This window comes from Centrocercus urophasianus, unplaced genomic scaffold, assembly GCF_019232065.1.
Source record: "Centrocercus urophasianus isolate 14NV4802_14NV808 unplaced genomic scaffold, USGS_Curo_1.0 seq_26, whole genome shotgun sequence".
In the NCBI taxonomy this organism is placed as follows: Eukaryota; Metazoa; Chordata; class Aves; order Galliformes; family Phasianidae; genus Centrocercus; species Centrocercus urophasianus.
The window spans coordinates 7,892,021-7,906,092 of NW_024884822.1; the positions used below are offsets into that span (position 1 = coordinate 7,892,021).

General features: G+C 46.2%; 1 protein-coding gene across 1 annotated transcript; it reads right to left on the bottom strand.

Annotated features, from left to right (window-relative positions):
* Window positions 1-1,658: 1,658 nt before the first annotated feature.
* Window positions 1,659-4,186, bottom strand: DRD1 (dopamine receptor D1). Its single transcript, XM_042826379.1, is given in 3 exon segments — window positions 1,659-3,071; window positions 3,771-3,858; window positions 3,860-4,186. Coding segments are annotated over 3 exon segments (1,467 nt in total). The 5' UTR covers window positions 3,875-4,186; the 3' UTR covers window positions 1,659-1,707.
* Between the last annotated feature and the right edge of the window lie 9,886 nt (window positions 4,187-14,072).

The window sequence follows — 14,072 nt, forward strand, 5'->3', positions numbered from 1 at the left end:
CACAGACCTGATGCAGGATGTATATAGTTCATTAGACTTTGAGATTTTTTCCTCTCAGTTCTCTTTTCCTGACAACATTTTTGTTTTGTTTTGTGTTTTGTTTTTTTTTTAATATATATATTATGAAAAGTTTCTCCAAAGGGTATCTGTGCCATTCTGAAAGCAGAGCTCTGTCCTGGAGTGCTGCTGAATGTTGACTCCCAGTGTTCCTGTTGCTAACGTTCACTGCTCACTTGGGGCATTACAGAGGGAAAGCAGCAGGGAAGGGCCACGGCAGTTTTTGAATTAAACACAGGCATCTTTGTTTTTGAGCTCACGGGGCGTTTTTGAGGTGGGGGCTGCAGTTCGGTCCATAGTTAGAAAAGTCTTAATTCAAATCAGTAATGAGGCACTATTCCTTATTTGAAGGGACTACTGATGTGGGAATTACTAAAATGCAACATCCTCCTGGCCTCCAAAGTAAAGCACTGCATACCCTCTTGAACTCAGACTGAGAGCAGACAGACAGCATGATCCCAGTGGTGCTGCCAGAAATAATACAGATGACAACGAGGTTTGGCATGTTTACTACCATGAAACCAATTGTGTTTGTTTGGAAAAGATATCCAAGACTTGGAATAAGAAAAGTCTGAGAAAGCTGTTTATCTTACATTAATACAAAACGTTATGTACTATGAATTGTTACCTAAGTAGCTTTTCTTCTCAAATTGGATTCTCCTTAAGGTTGTAGCCGTACTTAAGGTCTGTACAGATCCACAAACTTGACATTCTAGCAAAGTCTCTGTAACATGAAAATTTTTTAAAAATAAATAGCAGCAATTTCTTGTTGTTTGTAAAAGGGAAGAGAATTCACAACTCAGTCAACGCTGATCCTATCTTTTGAAAGAAATCCCACTTGAAAACCAAAGCCTGTAAGGAAACGAGCTCCATTCCACATCAGTTCTGTTGATTCCTTGGTCTCTCGCTAAGCTTCTCAGCCTTCTTCCATCCCTCACAGCTCTCGAGGCCATCGGGGCTTTCACAAAGTGCTGACTGGTTGTCTGGCCACAATGCAGTAATGACACTCCAAAAATATCCCATCATTTAGACATCTTAAATAACATAAATAAAGCTAGATCTGTAATAACATATGAAAAATATCAATTTAAAACAATAAATAAATAAAACCAGTATCAACATGTTAACTCCCAAAGCTTTAAAAATAACCATTCTCACTATAAGGCTCAATTATTTTTTCAGAAATAATTTTAAGAAGGCCTCTACCTCCCTTTACAATCCCTCAGCCTTTAATTAGGACCTGTTAACACCCACTATCACAAGACACAGCAATCCTTTATATTCTAGTAAACATGAATCTTTAAATACTTAACATTTATCTTCTGCCTCACTTCAAGCAAGAAATTGGCCTCTCTAGGTGCAGAGGAGAAGCAGTATTATTTTATCACTGCACTGTATCCAAACCTGTGTATATTCCTCAGTACAAACAGCACGGTTTAACATCCATCTTTCTAACCAATTTTCAGTACCTTGTTGCTGTTTAGTGTTTTAAATATTAAATTTAATGCCAGGAAAATTCATTCAGGGCTTTATGTAGATGTGTACTTCTCCCTAGAGCTTAGTTTCATACAAAAAACCGTATCTTTTTTTGTTGTTGTTAAAGATTATCACATTGTACACTATCATGTTTTGCTGGGTACACCTTACTGTTCAGGTTTTATGCTGCCCATTTTGTGTAATGGGATTGATCTTTTCCAAAGAAACGTCAGCTTCATAATCCAAAATACCCGACAGTGCTGGAGACATTTTGTCCAAGGTCTTAGATAGTTCACCTTCTTCTTCCTTTTTTAGAGGTTCTTCTTCTGGACAGATGATTGCATGTGGGATCAGATAAACCAGATTCGACTCTTTGGGGCTGGAGCCTTTGGGCTCATGTTGGCTTGAAAAAACAACTGCTCCGTTGTTGTTAATGCTAACAGTCTCTATAGCATTGCCGGACATGGGGCAGAGCCTGTAGCATCCTAGCAGGGTGGAAAATGCCTTGCGGAAATCAGCATTGAAGGCATAAATGATGGGGTTTAGGGAAGAATTAGCCCATCCAAACCAAATAAAAACGTCGAAAGTGGTGGAGTTAATGCAGAAAGCTTCTGCTCCCTTGGACGGTTGGGTGGGCTCGCAGAAGGGAATCATGCAGTTCAACACGAAAAATGGCAACCAGCAGCACACAAACACCCCCATGATCACAGACAAAGTCTTTAGAACCTTTGTTTCCCTCTTGAAGGACATTTTGAAATTGCTCTCAGGTTGCTGACAGTCCATGCTGCTCCTGTTGCCACTTGTGTTCTGGCAGTTCTTGGCATGCACTGCTGCTCTCTCCAAAGCTGAAATTCGTCGTATTTGCTTCTGAGCAATCCGGTATATCCTTGTGTAGGTTACTATCATGATGGCCACAGGTATATAGAAGCTAATTAGAGAAGAGGAGATGGCATACATCCTGTTTAGACTAGAATCACAGTTGTCCATGCTTATACCTTCTAAACTGGCATTCAGGTCCAAAAAGCTCGTGGTTGTAGCCTTGTGCCAGTTGAGCTGGACAGGGATGAAGGAAATCAACACAGACAAAGTCCACGCCACACTGATCATGATGAAGGCTGCCTTGGGGGTCATTTTCCTCTCATACCTGAATGGGCTGGAGATGGCCCAGTATCTGTCCACGCTAATGACACAGAGATTTAAGATGGAGGCTGTTGAGCACATAATATCAAAGGCCACCCAGATGTTGCAAAATGAACCAAAAGGCCAGAAACCAGCGATCTCTGACACAGCTTTCCAAGGCATGACCAAAACCGCCACCAAGAGGTCTGACACGGCCAAGGAGATGACAAAGAAGTTGGTCACTTTGGACCTGAGGTGGCGAAACCTAATGACAGCTGCGCAGACCAGCGTGTTTCCCAGCAGCGTGGAGAGGATCAGCAACGAGAGGAAGCAGCCCGTGAGGATCCGAAAGGAAGAGTCCCTTTCCACAAGCAACCCTTCCCCATCCATAGTGGTGTCGTTCCAAGTCATAGTTTCTCCTGAGGGAAAATCACATCATGATTTTCATGACGACATCAGCTCCTTTCCTTACAGATAGCAGACACGAGATGTCCGAACAGACCAAAGGCTCTTGGTTATGGTCCCCTCAAGCCCAGATGGACTTCATCCACTCTGAATCTCCCTGAACGACATTGAAAGCTCTACAAGCAGGAACTGAAAATGCACAAATACAGTCACCTCCACAGAGGGGTTTTTAAGCAATCCCTTCAAGAACACTGTGCACCACCCCAGCATGAAGCAGCTTAATTCAGACAGCTCACCTGCAAATGTTCTGCTGCTGTCCTCTGCGAATATACCCCACAGACAGGAAAGCAATCACTTTTTCATGCTTGCATATTCCCACTTAAATAGACTATTGATCGAGTGTTTCCAGCGTCCATTGCACTAGCCCTTCATATTTACTGATGCGTGCTGTATGAGGTGCTTTTCCTCTGCTTTGGTTCCCTAAATGTCTCACTGATTAAACACCCCATCTTTCCTCCTCAGCACACTCCTTTACAAAATCCACCAGTTCTCTGCTTCTGGGCAGCATCAGCGAGCAATTCTTCACTTTGTTTCAAGTTTTACACTTCCAGAGACAAAGGAAATAAGCATACAGCAGGTGTGTTTAAAAGGTTTTCAGTAAGAAGTAGCTCAGATTATTTAGTTTTATTGAAACGAGAAATTCTGGCTCCTACCTTTCAGCTTCGTTTCTGTTTGCTCTGGGATGCAGGGCCGCCTCTTCTCCTCATTTAGGTTTGGAATTGCATAGCAAAACTTACAAACAAACCCAGCATTGCATCAGGTGCAGGCATGTGTTGTTCCCTGAACGCGTCAATCGGCAAAGGATGAGCTGCAAAAGTTTAGTCCCCAGGAGTTAGTCCTGCAGCCAGCAGTGGAGCGGCGTTGGTGGGCAGTGTGTGACAGACCTCATCAGTGTGTGCCCAGCTACCTCCATCCCATGGACCCCATAGATTGCTTTGCAAACTTTGTTGGCTGGCTCTGTCCCAGTGGCGCTTTGTACATCCCATCAGAAGGAATCATCCCAGGCAAAAGGCACAGTATTCCCAGCACCAGCAAGAGCCAAGTCGCAGTTGTTTCTTTCTTTCTTCTGTCGTTCTCTGGAGGGTGAAAAAAGGGAGAGAGGAGGAGGAAGGACCTGAGTGAGCTCTCCTCTGCACGAAGGCGGTGGTGCCAAGAGTGCTTCCTCTTCCAGCAGGGACGAGTGGCTTTAGTGCTTCTCTGCCAGGTTATAGCTCTCCATGACAGCACGGGATAATCTCACCTCCTCCTCAGAGGGGCTGCGCTCCGGCCGTCGGAGCAGCAGGCTCTAGCATGCTTTTCCCTTTAATAACAATGCAGGCGGAGCAGCTCTTCACTCTCTCCCGGGCCGCGCATCTCCGGTGCCGGGGGCTTTTCCTCCGTTCGCCCGGGAGGGCGGCCCCGGCGCCACAGACTTCCTCCTGCCGGGGGCAGGGCTCGGCAGCATCGCCCCTGAGAGAGCTCCGTCCGTCCGGCGTCTCCTTCCTAAAGGATTAAGACAAGAGGAAGACAGGGTGAAGGCACGCAGAGGGCACAGAGCAGCCCCCCTTCTCCTGCTTTCACATCGTCGCTCGGAAGCAGCTTTCCTTGGGCCGCTTCTCCCCGATTTTTCCGCTTTCTCGGGGAATAAGCAAAGCTGAGCAAAGCCGGGCTGCGGGCGTTGAGCGCACACGGGATCACTTTGCCCAGCCGAGCTGCGGGACGCTGCGCGATGCTTCGGCGCTGCGAGCCAGCCGAGCCCCATTCATTGACGAGTAAAGTAAGTACCGGCACCCAACTTATGGCTGGGCGATGCTCGCAGCGGTGCAGACGGCGGGCTGCAGGCCGAGGCACCCCAGACGAGCACCGATAGCCCAGGGAGCACCGACAGCCCGGGGCGTACTCGGCACCCGGCAAAGCAGGGTACTCACCGGAGCGGGATGCTCGGGTCGGCCCGGGGTGACGGCGATCGGCAGCCGGGGCAGCGCTCCGCTCCGCTCCCCTTCGCTCCGCTCCCCCCCCAGCTCGGCTCCGCGCCACCTCCCCGCCGCCCCGCGCCCCCGCGGCTCCCGGCGCAGCCGCGGCCACTGGGCTCCCTCTCCTGGGCGGCCGCGGCCCCGCGCCCCCCCGTCGGAGCGGAGCGCACGGCAGCCGCAGGGGTGCGGGGCAGGGATGCTCCTGCTGTCCCGCCCCGCCGCTTCCCCCGGACTGCTCGGTCGGTTCGGCGGGGAGAGGACCGGGAGGAACCGCAGGGAGCGGCTCCGAGAAACGGGTCCTTGAGATCACCGCTGAAGAGGTTCAGAGAAAATCCAAAGCAAAAAAAAAGAAAAGCAAACTTCAAACCTGGATCTCTGTAGCAGGCGGAGGGCATCGCTGTCCCTACATATCGCCTCAAGGGCGGTTTCCCCAGGCCGTTCCGGTGCCTGAGGAGCCGGGTCCTGACCGATGTCCCAGAGCAGGAGTGGGGACAGCAGAGCCGCGGCTCTGGAGCTGCCGACAACCCCGGAGCTGCACCTCCTGACGGCAGATGTCAGCTCTGGGCAGATCCCCTTCTGTCTGCGAGAGAAAACTTCTCGCAGAGGAGTTCACCTGCCCGCAAAAATGTGTCGTTTCAGATCGTGTTTTCTTCTTTACAAAAATCACTCCGGTTCAGCAGTAAGGACTGAAAAGCAGAGCGGTTACGTCTCGAGCCCTTTCTTTCTACAGAAGGGATTTTTCAGTCTTACCTGAGCCACGAGAGCCAACGAAAGCAGATGAACACAATGATTTGCAAGTTGCTACCTTTGTGTCATAACCTCACCTCAAACAAATGTATCAGAAAATGAAGATAAACATCACGGGGTGGGGGGGTTGAAACCCCCGAGAAGAACAAATAAGTTCACTAAGTTGTCAGGATGCATTTCCTGGGTTTCAGCATTACTGAAGTTGTTTATATGCCAGCTATAATTTTTCATAATGTCAGTTAGTGTGGATACAGTGCTAAACTAACCCTGACTAGCTAACTAAGATGCTTGCCTTCCATTCCCCTCTCTCTTTCTCTCATTTTTAATTCCTTCTCAGCAGGTATCATCCCTCCTTCTTATGATCCTGTTCTTTAACCGTCGTTCATCCCCAGAGGAGGATGAAAAAGACAAAAAGTGAATTCTTTGTTTTTCAGTAATAGCAATGCCTAATGAAAGTCATTCTGAGCTTTCCTTTCATAATTTTGAGGGGGCTTTTTCTCCTTTTCTCCTCAAAGCACAGCACAGGTGAGATTTACTGCATGTACTTATCTTCTGAAAATGCAGCACACTGCTGCTCTGGAGCAGAAACCCTGGGACGAGGGGAACATCACCTTCATAAGAAGACACTGAGAACATTCTCACATTCTCCATTCATTTAATTCAATATTCATTCCGGCAGCCAGTCTTTCTCATATCTCATCCCTAATTTCATGTGATCATTTTGTGGATGAAATTCAGGTCTGGCTCAGCTGAGGCCATCACAGAGCCGCAAAGCCCCTTAAACCGCTCTGCAGGTTACAAACCCTCCCCTTTCAAACAGGGCACCCTGCTGTGCTCGTTTGCCACTTCAGCTAATTTGTGAGCTTTTAAAACTTTCATGACTTAACAGTCATACCCCGGTGAGGCACAAAAGTGAGATCCATTAAACCCTTATTGCTGTTCAGGTAAATGTAGCGGTGGGATCAGGCAGCCAATTGGCACAGCTCTGGGAGCCATTTCTGCAAAGGATGGGTTGGATTTGCTTTTTGCTGCTCTCCAGCTGATGTGCCCTCATACAGCGCTGAAGGATCAGCTCACGTCCAGATCAGAGCTTGCCCAAAGCTGCCAGCAATGGGACAGCGGTGCAGGTGTGTGAGACCCAGAAATACATAGAAAATTGGCTTAATTTTCCCTATGCCACCACATGTAACAGCTGCTTGATTTTGTTTAATGCTTTTCAACCACTGCTGAAATCAAAGCAATACCCAGGAAAGGAAATCTCGTGTGTCTCTGCTACCACCCTACAAAACATCCGTTGCTCCTCTGAGACTCTTTTTGGAGAAACGCCCACTGGGTTGGCATGAAGATTTGAAAATACACATAGAGTAGCACCTTGATCCAAATGATCTTAATCCAAACAGTAATTAGCTACTAGAAGACTGAGCCAGAGCTGAACGAAATCCAAAGCTTGCGTTCAGAGATAAGCGTGCTTTAATCTATCAAACAGCACACACACAAAAGCTGGGGAAAGGCAGCTTGATTTACAAAATAATATTACAGTCTGTGGATGCAAACTGTACTCACGTCACTCTCAGGATGACTTCTTGAGTCTGCATGCATGGGATGTATCAAACATCAAAACAGCTGAGGTGGGTTAGCAGAAATAATGTCTGAAAGAGCTGTCAAGTTTCTAAATAACTGGTTATACTAATAAACCAAGGTAACTTTAGCCTCAATTTAACCTTCTCGGAAAAATCAAGAGATTCTGGAAATGGAGCAGCAGCTCTGAACTCTCTTAGAAGATCAGCGAAGCACGTGGCTGAATTGGTAGTGTCATGGTTGGGCATTCCATGGGAAAAGCACAGCAGTGAGTACGAAACACAGGGGAAAGATGAGAAGCAGAAAATAGAAAAACCAACCCACACATCAGGGTCTCGAGCTCCTTCTTGTATGATGAAGACCCATCAGGAGGGAGAAAGAGTCAGTGAGAGAAGGGATTTCTTTGTCCCCCAACGCTGATAACAAGGCCTAAATATTCACTACTGTGTGGATTTGTTTTATTTATTTATTTATTTATACCATAATCTGTAAAAGAAAAGGAACAATGTTCCATCTCCACGTGTCATGAGCAGTCAGTCCAGGCTCTGTTCACACATCCCCTTCCCACGTCACCAATCCTTCCTTACATTTCTAGTGTAAAACCCAAACCAAAGCTGGCTGGTTTCAGGTGCAGCCTCTGAGATTTTACAAGCTCTTTTTGGACTGAAGAGGAAGACAGAAATGAAAGGGAAATATCCACCCTGGGGACAGGGCAGGAGCTGAACAACCCCATAGCCCACCAGCAGGATCCCTCCACAGCTGATTGCTGAGGTATGAAACAGCACACAAAAACCAGCACGTCAACCCAAAAATATGGACTGTCCCCTCTCCACTGATGTATGCTTTATTTGCACGTGCACCATTTTTTTTATAGTGTATGGCTTGCATTTTTTCTTTCACTCCATGGACGGGCAGAAAAATTGAATACATGAATCAAAAGAGAAGTCACGGCAAAAATGACAGCGCTTTTAATGTCAAAGATGGCTTTGACACATTAATTCGTACCTCAGAAATGAAATAAAGCCAGCGCTACGGAATGATTCATTAGAATGAAATCAACCCGAGAAATAATGAATTCCGAGTGGATAAATAAAAAGAGTCCAAATGGATATATTAGCAGCAAAACTCTTCACAGCTGAGTGTTACAGTGATTTTTAGCAGCAGTGGATCAAGCTACAGATAACATAATTTTCTTAGCAGATGGCTTGGTAGGTGGCACTCGACTCCTAAGCTGCAGATTTACTCCTGAGCTGCGTGCCAGCCAGCAGCACTAAATGGATCCTTCTCCCATGTTCTAGCATAGCCCCTGAATGGTGGCTGGAGAACTGCTCCTCTTCCATCAGAGGACTTTTGTTCTTTCTGATGCAGAACGTGTGATGATGAAAAGTGGTGTTGGCACTAACCTAAGCCCAGTGCCTCTAATGGTTAGCAGAGTAGGTAAGAAAAGTATGACTATTACCCTCCAGCTGATGATGTATATATAAGTGCACATTACTGCACATCCAGTATGGTCATGTTCTACAGCCCTTCTATAGGCAGGCTACAAAAATCCTTGAATTAATGAGAATTAAAGGAAATATGAAAAATAAAAAATAAGAAACGGAATGGAATGGAATGGGATGGAATGGAATGGAATGGAATGGAATGGAATGGAATGGGATGGTTGGAAGGGACCTTGAAAGAACATCCAGTCCAACTGCCTGAACTTTTCAGGGCTAACCAAGAGTTAAAGTTTATTAGAAGAGCATTATCCAAATATCTCTTAGCACTGATAGGCACAGGGGCAGTGTTTGATCTGTGTTTGACTGTCCTCACAACGAATAAATTTGTCCTAATGTCCAGACTGGTGCCAGTAGAAAAATAAGAATCCAAACCAAGGTTCTGGCTTTAGTCTCTTTATTCCTCCTGTCACAGTTTTGACCAGAGCTTTTGATACACCCAGAGATCAGACTGGATTACCCCAAACCATGACACAATCCCAAATTCATTTTCACCCTACCTTGTCTGCATATTTTTTCTGTTCCAGCCTTTGTGCCAGTCTGGTCGCACCAAGTAGAACTGGTTCATCTCAGTAATTCAGTAATATCTGGCTCTTTGCAGCCTGCCTCTCTGTCCTTGGCTTTTCCCTGCCCTGTGTTGCAAAGAAAGAAGTTGCTGTAACAGCAGCTCCCAGAGCAGTGTTTAACAAGCAATGCTTCCACTGACTGGAAATGTTCCCTGCATCCTATCATCCATTTGTCAAAATCCATTTCAAGATCAGGGACCTCAGTTGCCAACAACAGACCTCAAAGCCAGTGAGCTGCTCACGCTCCAACCCTGCGAGTTTTAGCGGCTCTGGGCTTGGAACACATCAGGGTTTGGCTGCACCAGCACAGCTGTTCTCATTCCCTAATGCTTTTCTAGAAATATCCCCATGATTTCTATTAACTGTACTTGGTTTCTATTAATTCCAACCTGTTTTCCAGGCGTTCTCTTCCGCTCTTTAGGAATTTCTCATGGCTTTCTAAGGATTGTGCATTTCTTTCTAGGACTCCTCTACTACTTTTTAGGAATTCACCCTTCCCTTTTAGAAGTTGCCCTCTTAGTTTTCCAAAAATTTGTAGCCAACTTTCTAGGAATTCACTTTTTGCTTCCTAGGATTCTCCTCAGTGCTTTCTAGGAATGAAATTTGTTTTTCAAGAGTTTCCTATAATTTTCTAGGAATTCCCAAAATCTTTCTAGGAGTTTCCTATGGTTCTCTTGACACTTTCTATATGTTCCCAAGAATTTTCCTGCTGCTAGGAATTTCTCACTGCTCTCTCGGTATTTCTACCAGCTTTCTAGGTACATTTATCATGCTGTGAGATGTTGATCCATGCTGTTAATGCTGTTGCATGCTATCAGGCTGGATCTTAGGAAAAACTTCTTCTCAGAGTGATCAGGTATTGGCACAGGCTGCTGAGGGAGGTGGGGAGTCACCATCCCTGGAGGTGTTCAAGAAATAGATGTGGCAGTGAGGGATATGGTCAGTGGGCATGGTGGGGAGTGCTGGGGATATCCTGGATGATCCCAGAGGTCTTTTCTACCATAATGATCCAATGATCTGCGATAGAATATGGCATGCTATTCAGAGTTGTCTGGTGCTGTTTTATTTTGCCCCATGTTGTGTGGTCACGTTGTTCTTCACTCACATTTCTGCATGCCTCTCCATGTTCTGGCATGCTCCTGTGCTTGTCAGCTGATGCTGCTGCATACCTGGTCCCTAAAGGATGATCATAATTTTGTCCAGCACAGCTGAAGCAGCTGGGACATCCCATGGGATGGTGCTAAAGCAGGAGGGACCCACACCTCCTCTTGCTCCATACTCCATCCATCAGCCTGTCTGGCTGAGAGCCTTGCTGCCAGCAGTGCTTCAGGCTGTGGACAATTCCAAGGGAGACATTTTTGGAATAACCACATCACAGAGGAAATGGCCCCTAGTCCTCTTGAAATTCTGGTTTATCCCTTTAAAAGTAGTGCTGTGCCCCTTCTAAATGCAGGATGGCTTTTCACGTTCTTCCTCTTGCTTGCCGTAGCTGTGCTTGTTTTCATGTAGATAAAGGGGAAAATTTGGTATGCATCAATTTAGCTTGGCACAATATAGCATGAGTAAGCTGAAGTTAGGTTCAGATACTGTAAATGGAGCCAAAATCTTTAACTGACTTTGCAGGTAATTCTGCACTAGAGTTTATATAAGGGCTTATTGCAATTTATGTTATCAAAAAGTGTTGTGTTGCTCATCTGTTGGGCCATTTTTCCCTGGTTAATAGTTTATTCTTTGTCAGCTGAGACTGTTGGAAAATAGGGTGGAGGTTTTTGATATACTGACATGGACTCACAGAAATCTCTAGTTCAGAAACAGACTTTGAATTTAGGAGACGGTACTGACATGCCTTCCAGTCTGGGGTTTGGATTTCCTGCATAATATTAATGCACAGTAAGTCAGCAGAGCAGAAGAAATGCTTTACATATATGGTTCACCCAGTCCCATATTGTGCTCCTGATAGTAAAACACAGCACAAAACTTTCACACGCACCTCCCATCAAGTGAGTGCTAAAAACAGTTCCCAGAAATGTGGCTGGGTTCTTCTGGCAAACCTCTGATAACAGTCAGCTTGGTGCCAAGGCTGGTTCCTAACACCATCCCCAGAGCCAGCTGCTGAACACACTCCAGCTCCTTGCTCTGCACCTTCAGAGCCGTCATCACACATCGTTTTCCACCCGCTGTACAACTGCCTTTCTCTGATACGTTCCATGCTTGCTGTTTGTGATACAGGGCTGCAGAAAACCTAGTCCTGCAGTGCCACTTACTGGATATCTGTGTTAATAACTGCAGTGCACAGCAGCTCTGTTTTTGTCATTTGATTCCCAGCGCCAATTTGAAATGGCAAAATACATAAAATTATTAGGGTCCAATGTAAATATTATGAATGCAGTGAAGCTTGAAGAGAGCGAATAAAGTAAAGCTCATTTCTTAGATGAGGCAGCAGCTACACAAAAACAGAAAAGTTCCTGCTCTAACTCGCATAGGGAAAGGTTTGCTCTGCAGCAGTCTAGAAATTCTTCCAGGTGAAACAAAAGAGGGTTAAATTCATATGTAGTTCAACAAAGACAAAGGACTGAGGTACACCTGAAGGTTTGCAGGAGTCTTCTGGAAATAAGATGACTGAAAGGAACACTTCAGCAGGAACTAAGGTAGCACTGACTTCATGCATCCATTTCAGTCTCCAGAGATATGCTCCCTTAAGTACTATTAATACTTACCCTGTAATTAACCCCAGTCCATATGAAAACATGTAAGAAGACACATGCTTACTGACCAAATTATGTGGATTTAGTCTATATGACTGTGTGAGGGTTTTGGGAGGGAACGAGGACTTCAGAAGAACAAAGCTGTATTACCCAGCTGCAGATCAATATGCTGCATCCCACATCGTGGGGTCCTCCCCTCCCAGTCCTCTAAGGCAGAGCTGGCTGGCATCCACCACAGCCTCTTCCAGCCTGTCTTATTTTACTTCAAAGAGTCTATGAGCGTGGAGTGTCTGTTTTTTGGCCTCTGCATGTTGGTGAACTATTCTGGCACACCAACAAGGTAACCTAGCACAGTTTGCAGAATATTCATGGGATGTAACACAGCTCCATCGCAGCACGCTTTTCCCATTCCCAAAAGACTCAATGTGAGATAGGGGATGACACCAGCTCACATGTTGCTGACTTATCAAATTATCACAACACTATCAAACTGAGACTCTAATGAGCTTTAATTGATTTGTGAAATGAGCTAGCAATCCATTTTGTGCATCTATCACCGTGTTCATCTAGAAGCTGGGATGTAGAAGGAATGGAAACAGCCTGATTGAGTATCCCTAGCCTTTTTTTTTAACCTCAAATGACGGCACATCTCATAACCATCAGAGAAGCTATCAGATGGTACAAAGAGAAAATGAGAAGTGACCATAATAACCAAAAAGAATGAGACACTCTGTGATCCATTCCTCGGCCTTTTATTTATTTAAATCCACATTCATTTGACATTTTTAAGGCACCACATGCAAGAAAGTTTTCATCAGCTGGAAGAAATTTCATAGTAATACAGTTTCTTTTTTCTTTTTTCTTTTTTTTTTTCCTATTTTTATTTTTTAGGATTAGGATCTGAGGGTGAATTATTTTTCTAAGGGTTCAGTTACTGTGGTTTCCTATGAGCATTTCCCTGCTGCTGGCTGTTTTCTGCAATACTTATTAAAGCTGGAGTAACGAAAATGAGAAAGTCCATAAACATCCATCTTTGTTGTCAAGGTTGCCTTCGGGCCAATGGTTCTTTTGCCTCTGAAGTTGTTCCTATTAAACTGACTGATGATCCAATTTGTTCACCAACCGAGTACTGCCACCTTGCTACAGAGGTGGCCAATAATATTTCAAGAAGAAATAAAAGCTTTTATTCCGTTAATTATGAAAGTAATTTCACAGCCTGAGCCACCTGAAGAACTTGAGGCCACATTCTGCCACGAGCTGCCAGCAGAGCAGGGCAGGCCTGTCCCATCAAGGAGCTGCGCAAGCTGGACACCTTAATGCCACAAATAACCCAAAATCACACAACATCCCAAGATGGAAGGGACCCACAAGGATCATCGAATGCAACCCCTGTCCATGCACAGGACCACTCAAAATCCAAACCCTGTGTCTGAGAGCACTGTCCAAACACTCCCTAATCTCCAGCAGCTCAGAGCCGTGCCCGCTGTCCTAGCAGCCCGTTCCGTGCCCACCACCCTCCGGTGCAGGACCTTCCCCTCACCCCCACCTGCCCTCCCCGGACGCAGCTCCACGCCGTTCCCTCCAGCCCCGTCGCCGCCACACAGAGCAGAGCTCGACACCGCCCTCCGCTCCACGTGAGGTGCCACGAGGAGCTACAGGCTGCCAAACCTTCCCTTCAGCCTGCGCGCACGTTCTCCCCACAAAGGCAAAGAGCATCCCTGCAGCCCTCCTACTACACTTGGTTTCCAGTGCAAAGCTGTATAAAGCCCTACACTTTGTTTTACTGCCCAAGATGACTGCTTAGCCGGCCGACCCCCGACTCTCCGCCCGGACTCGCTGGGCGGAGCGGGGCGGAGCGGAGAGGGGCGGCCGCTCTTCAAGCCGGCCCGCGCAACGCGAGTCTCTTCC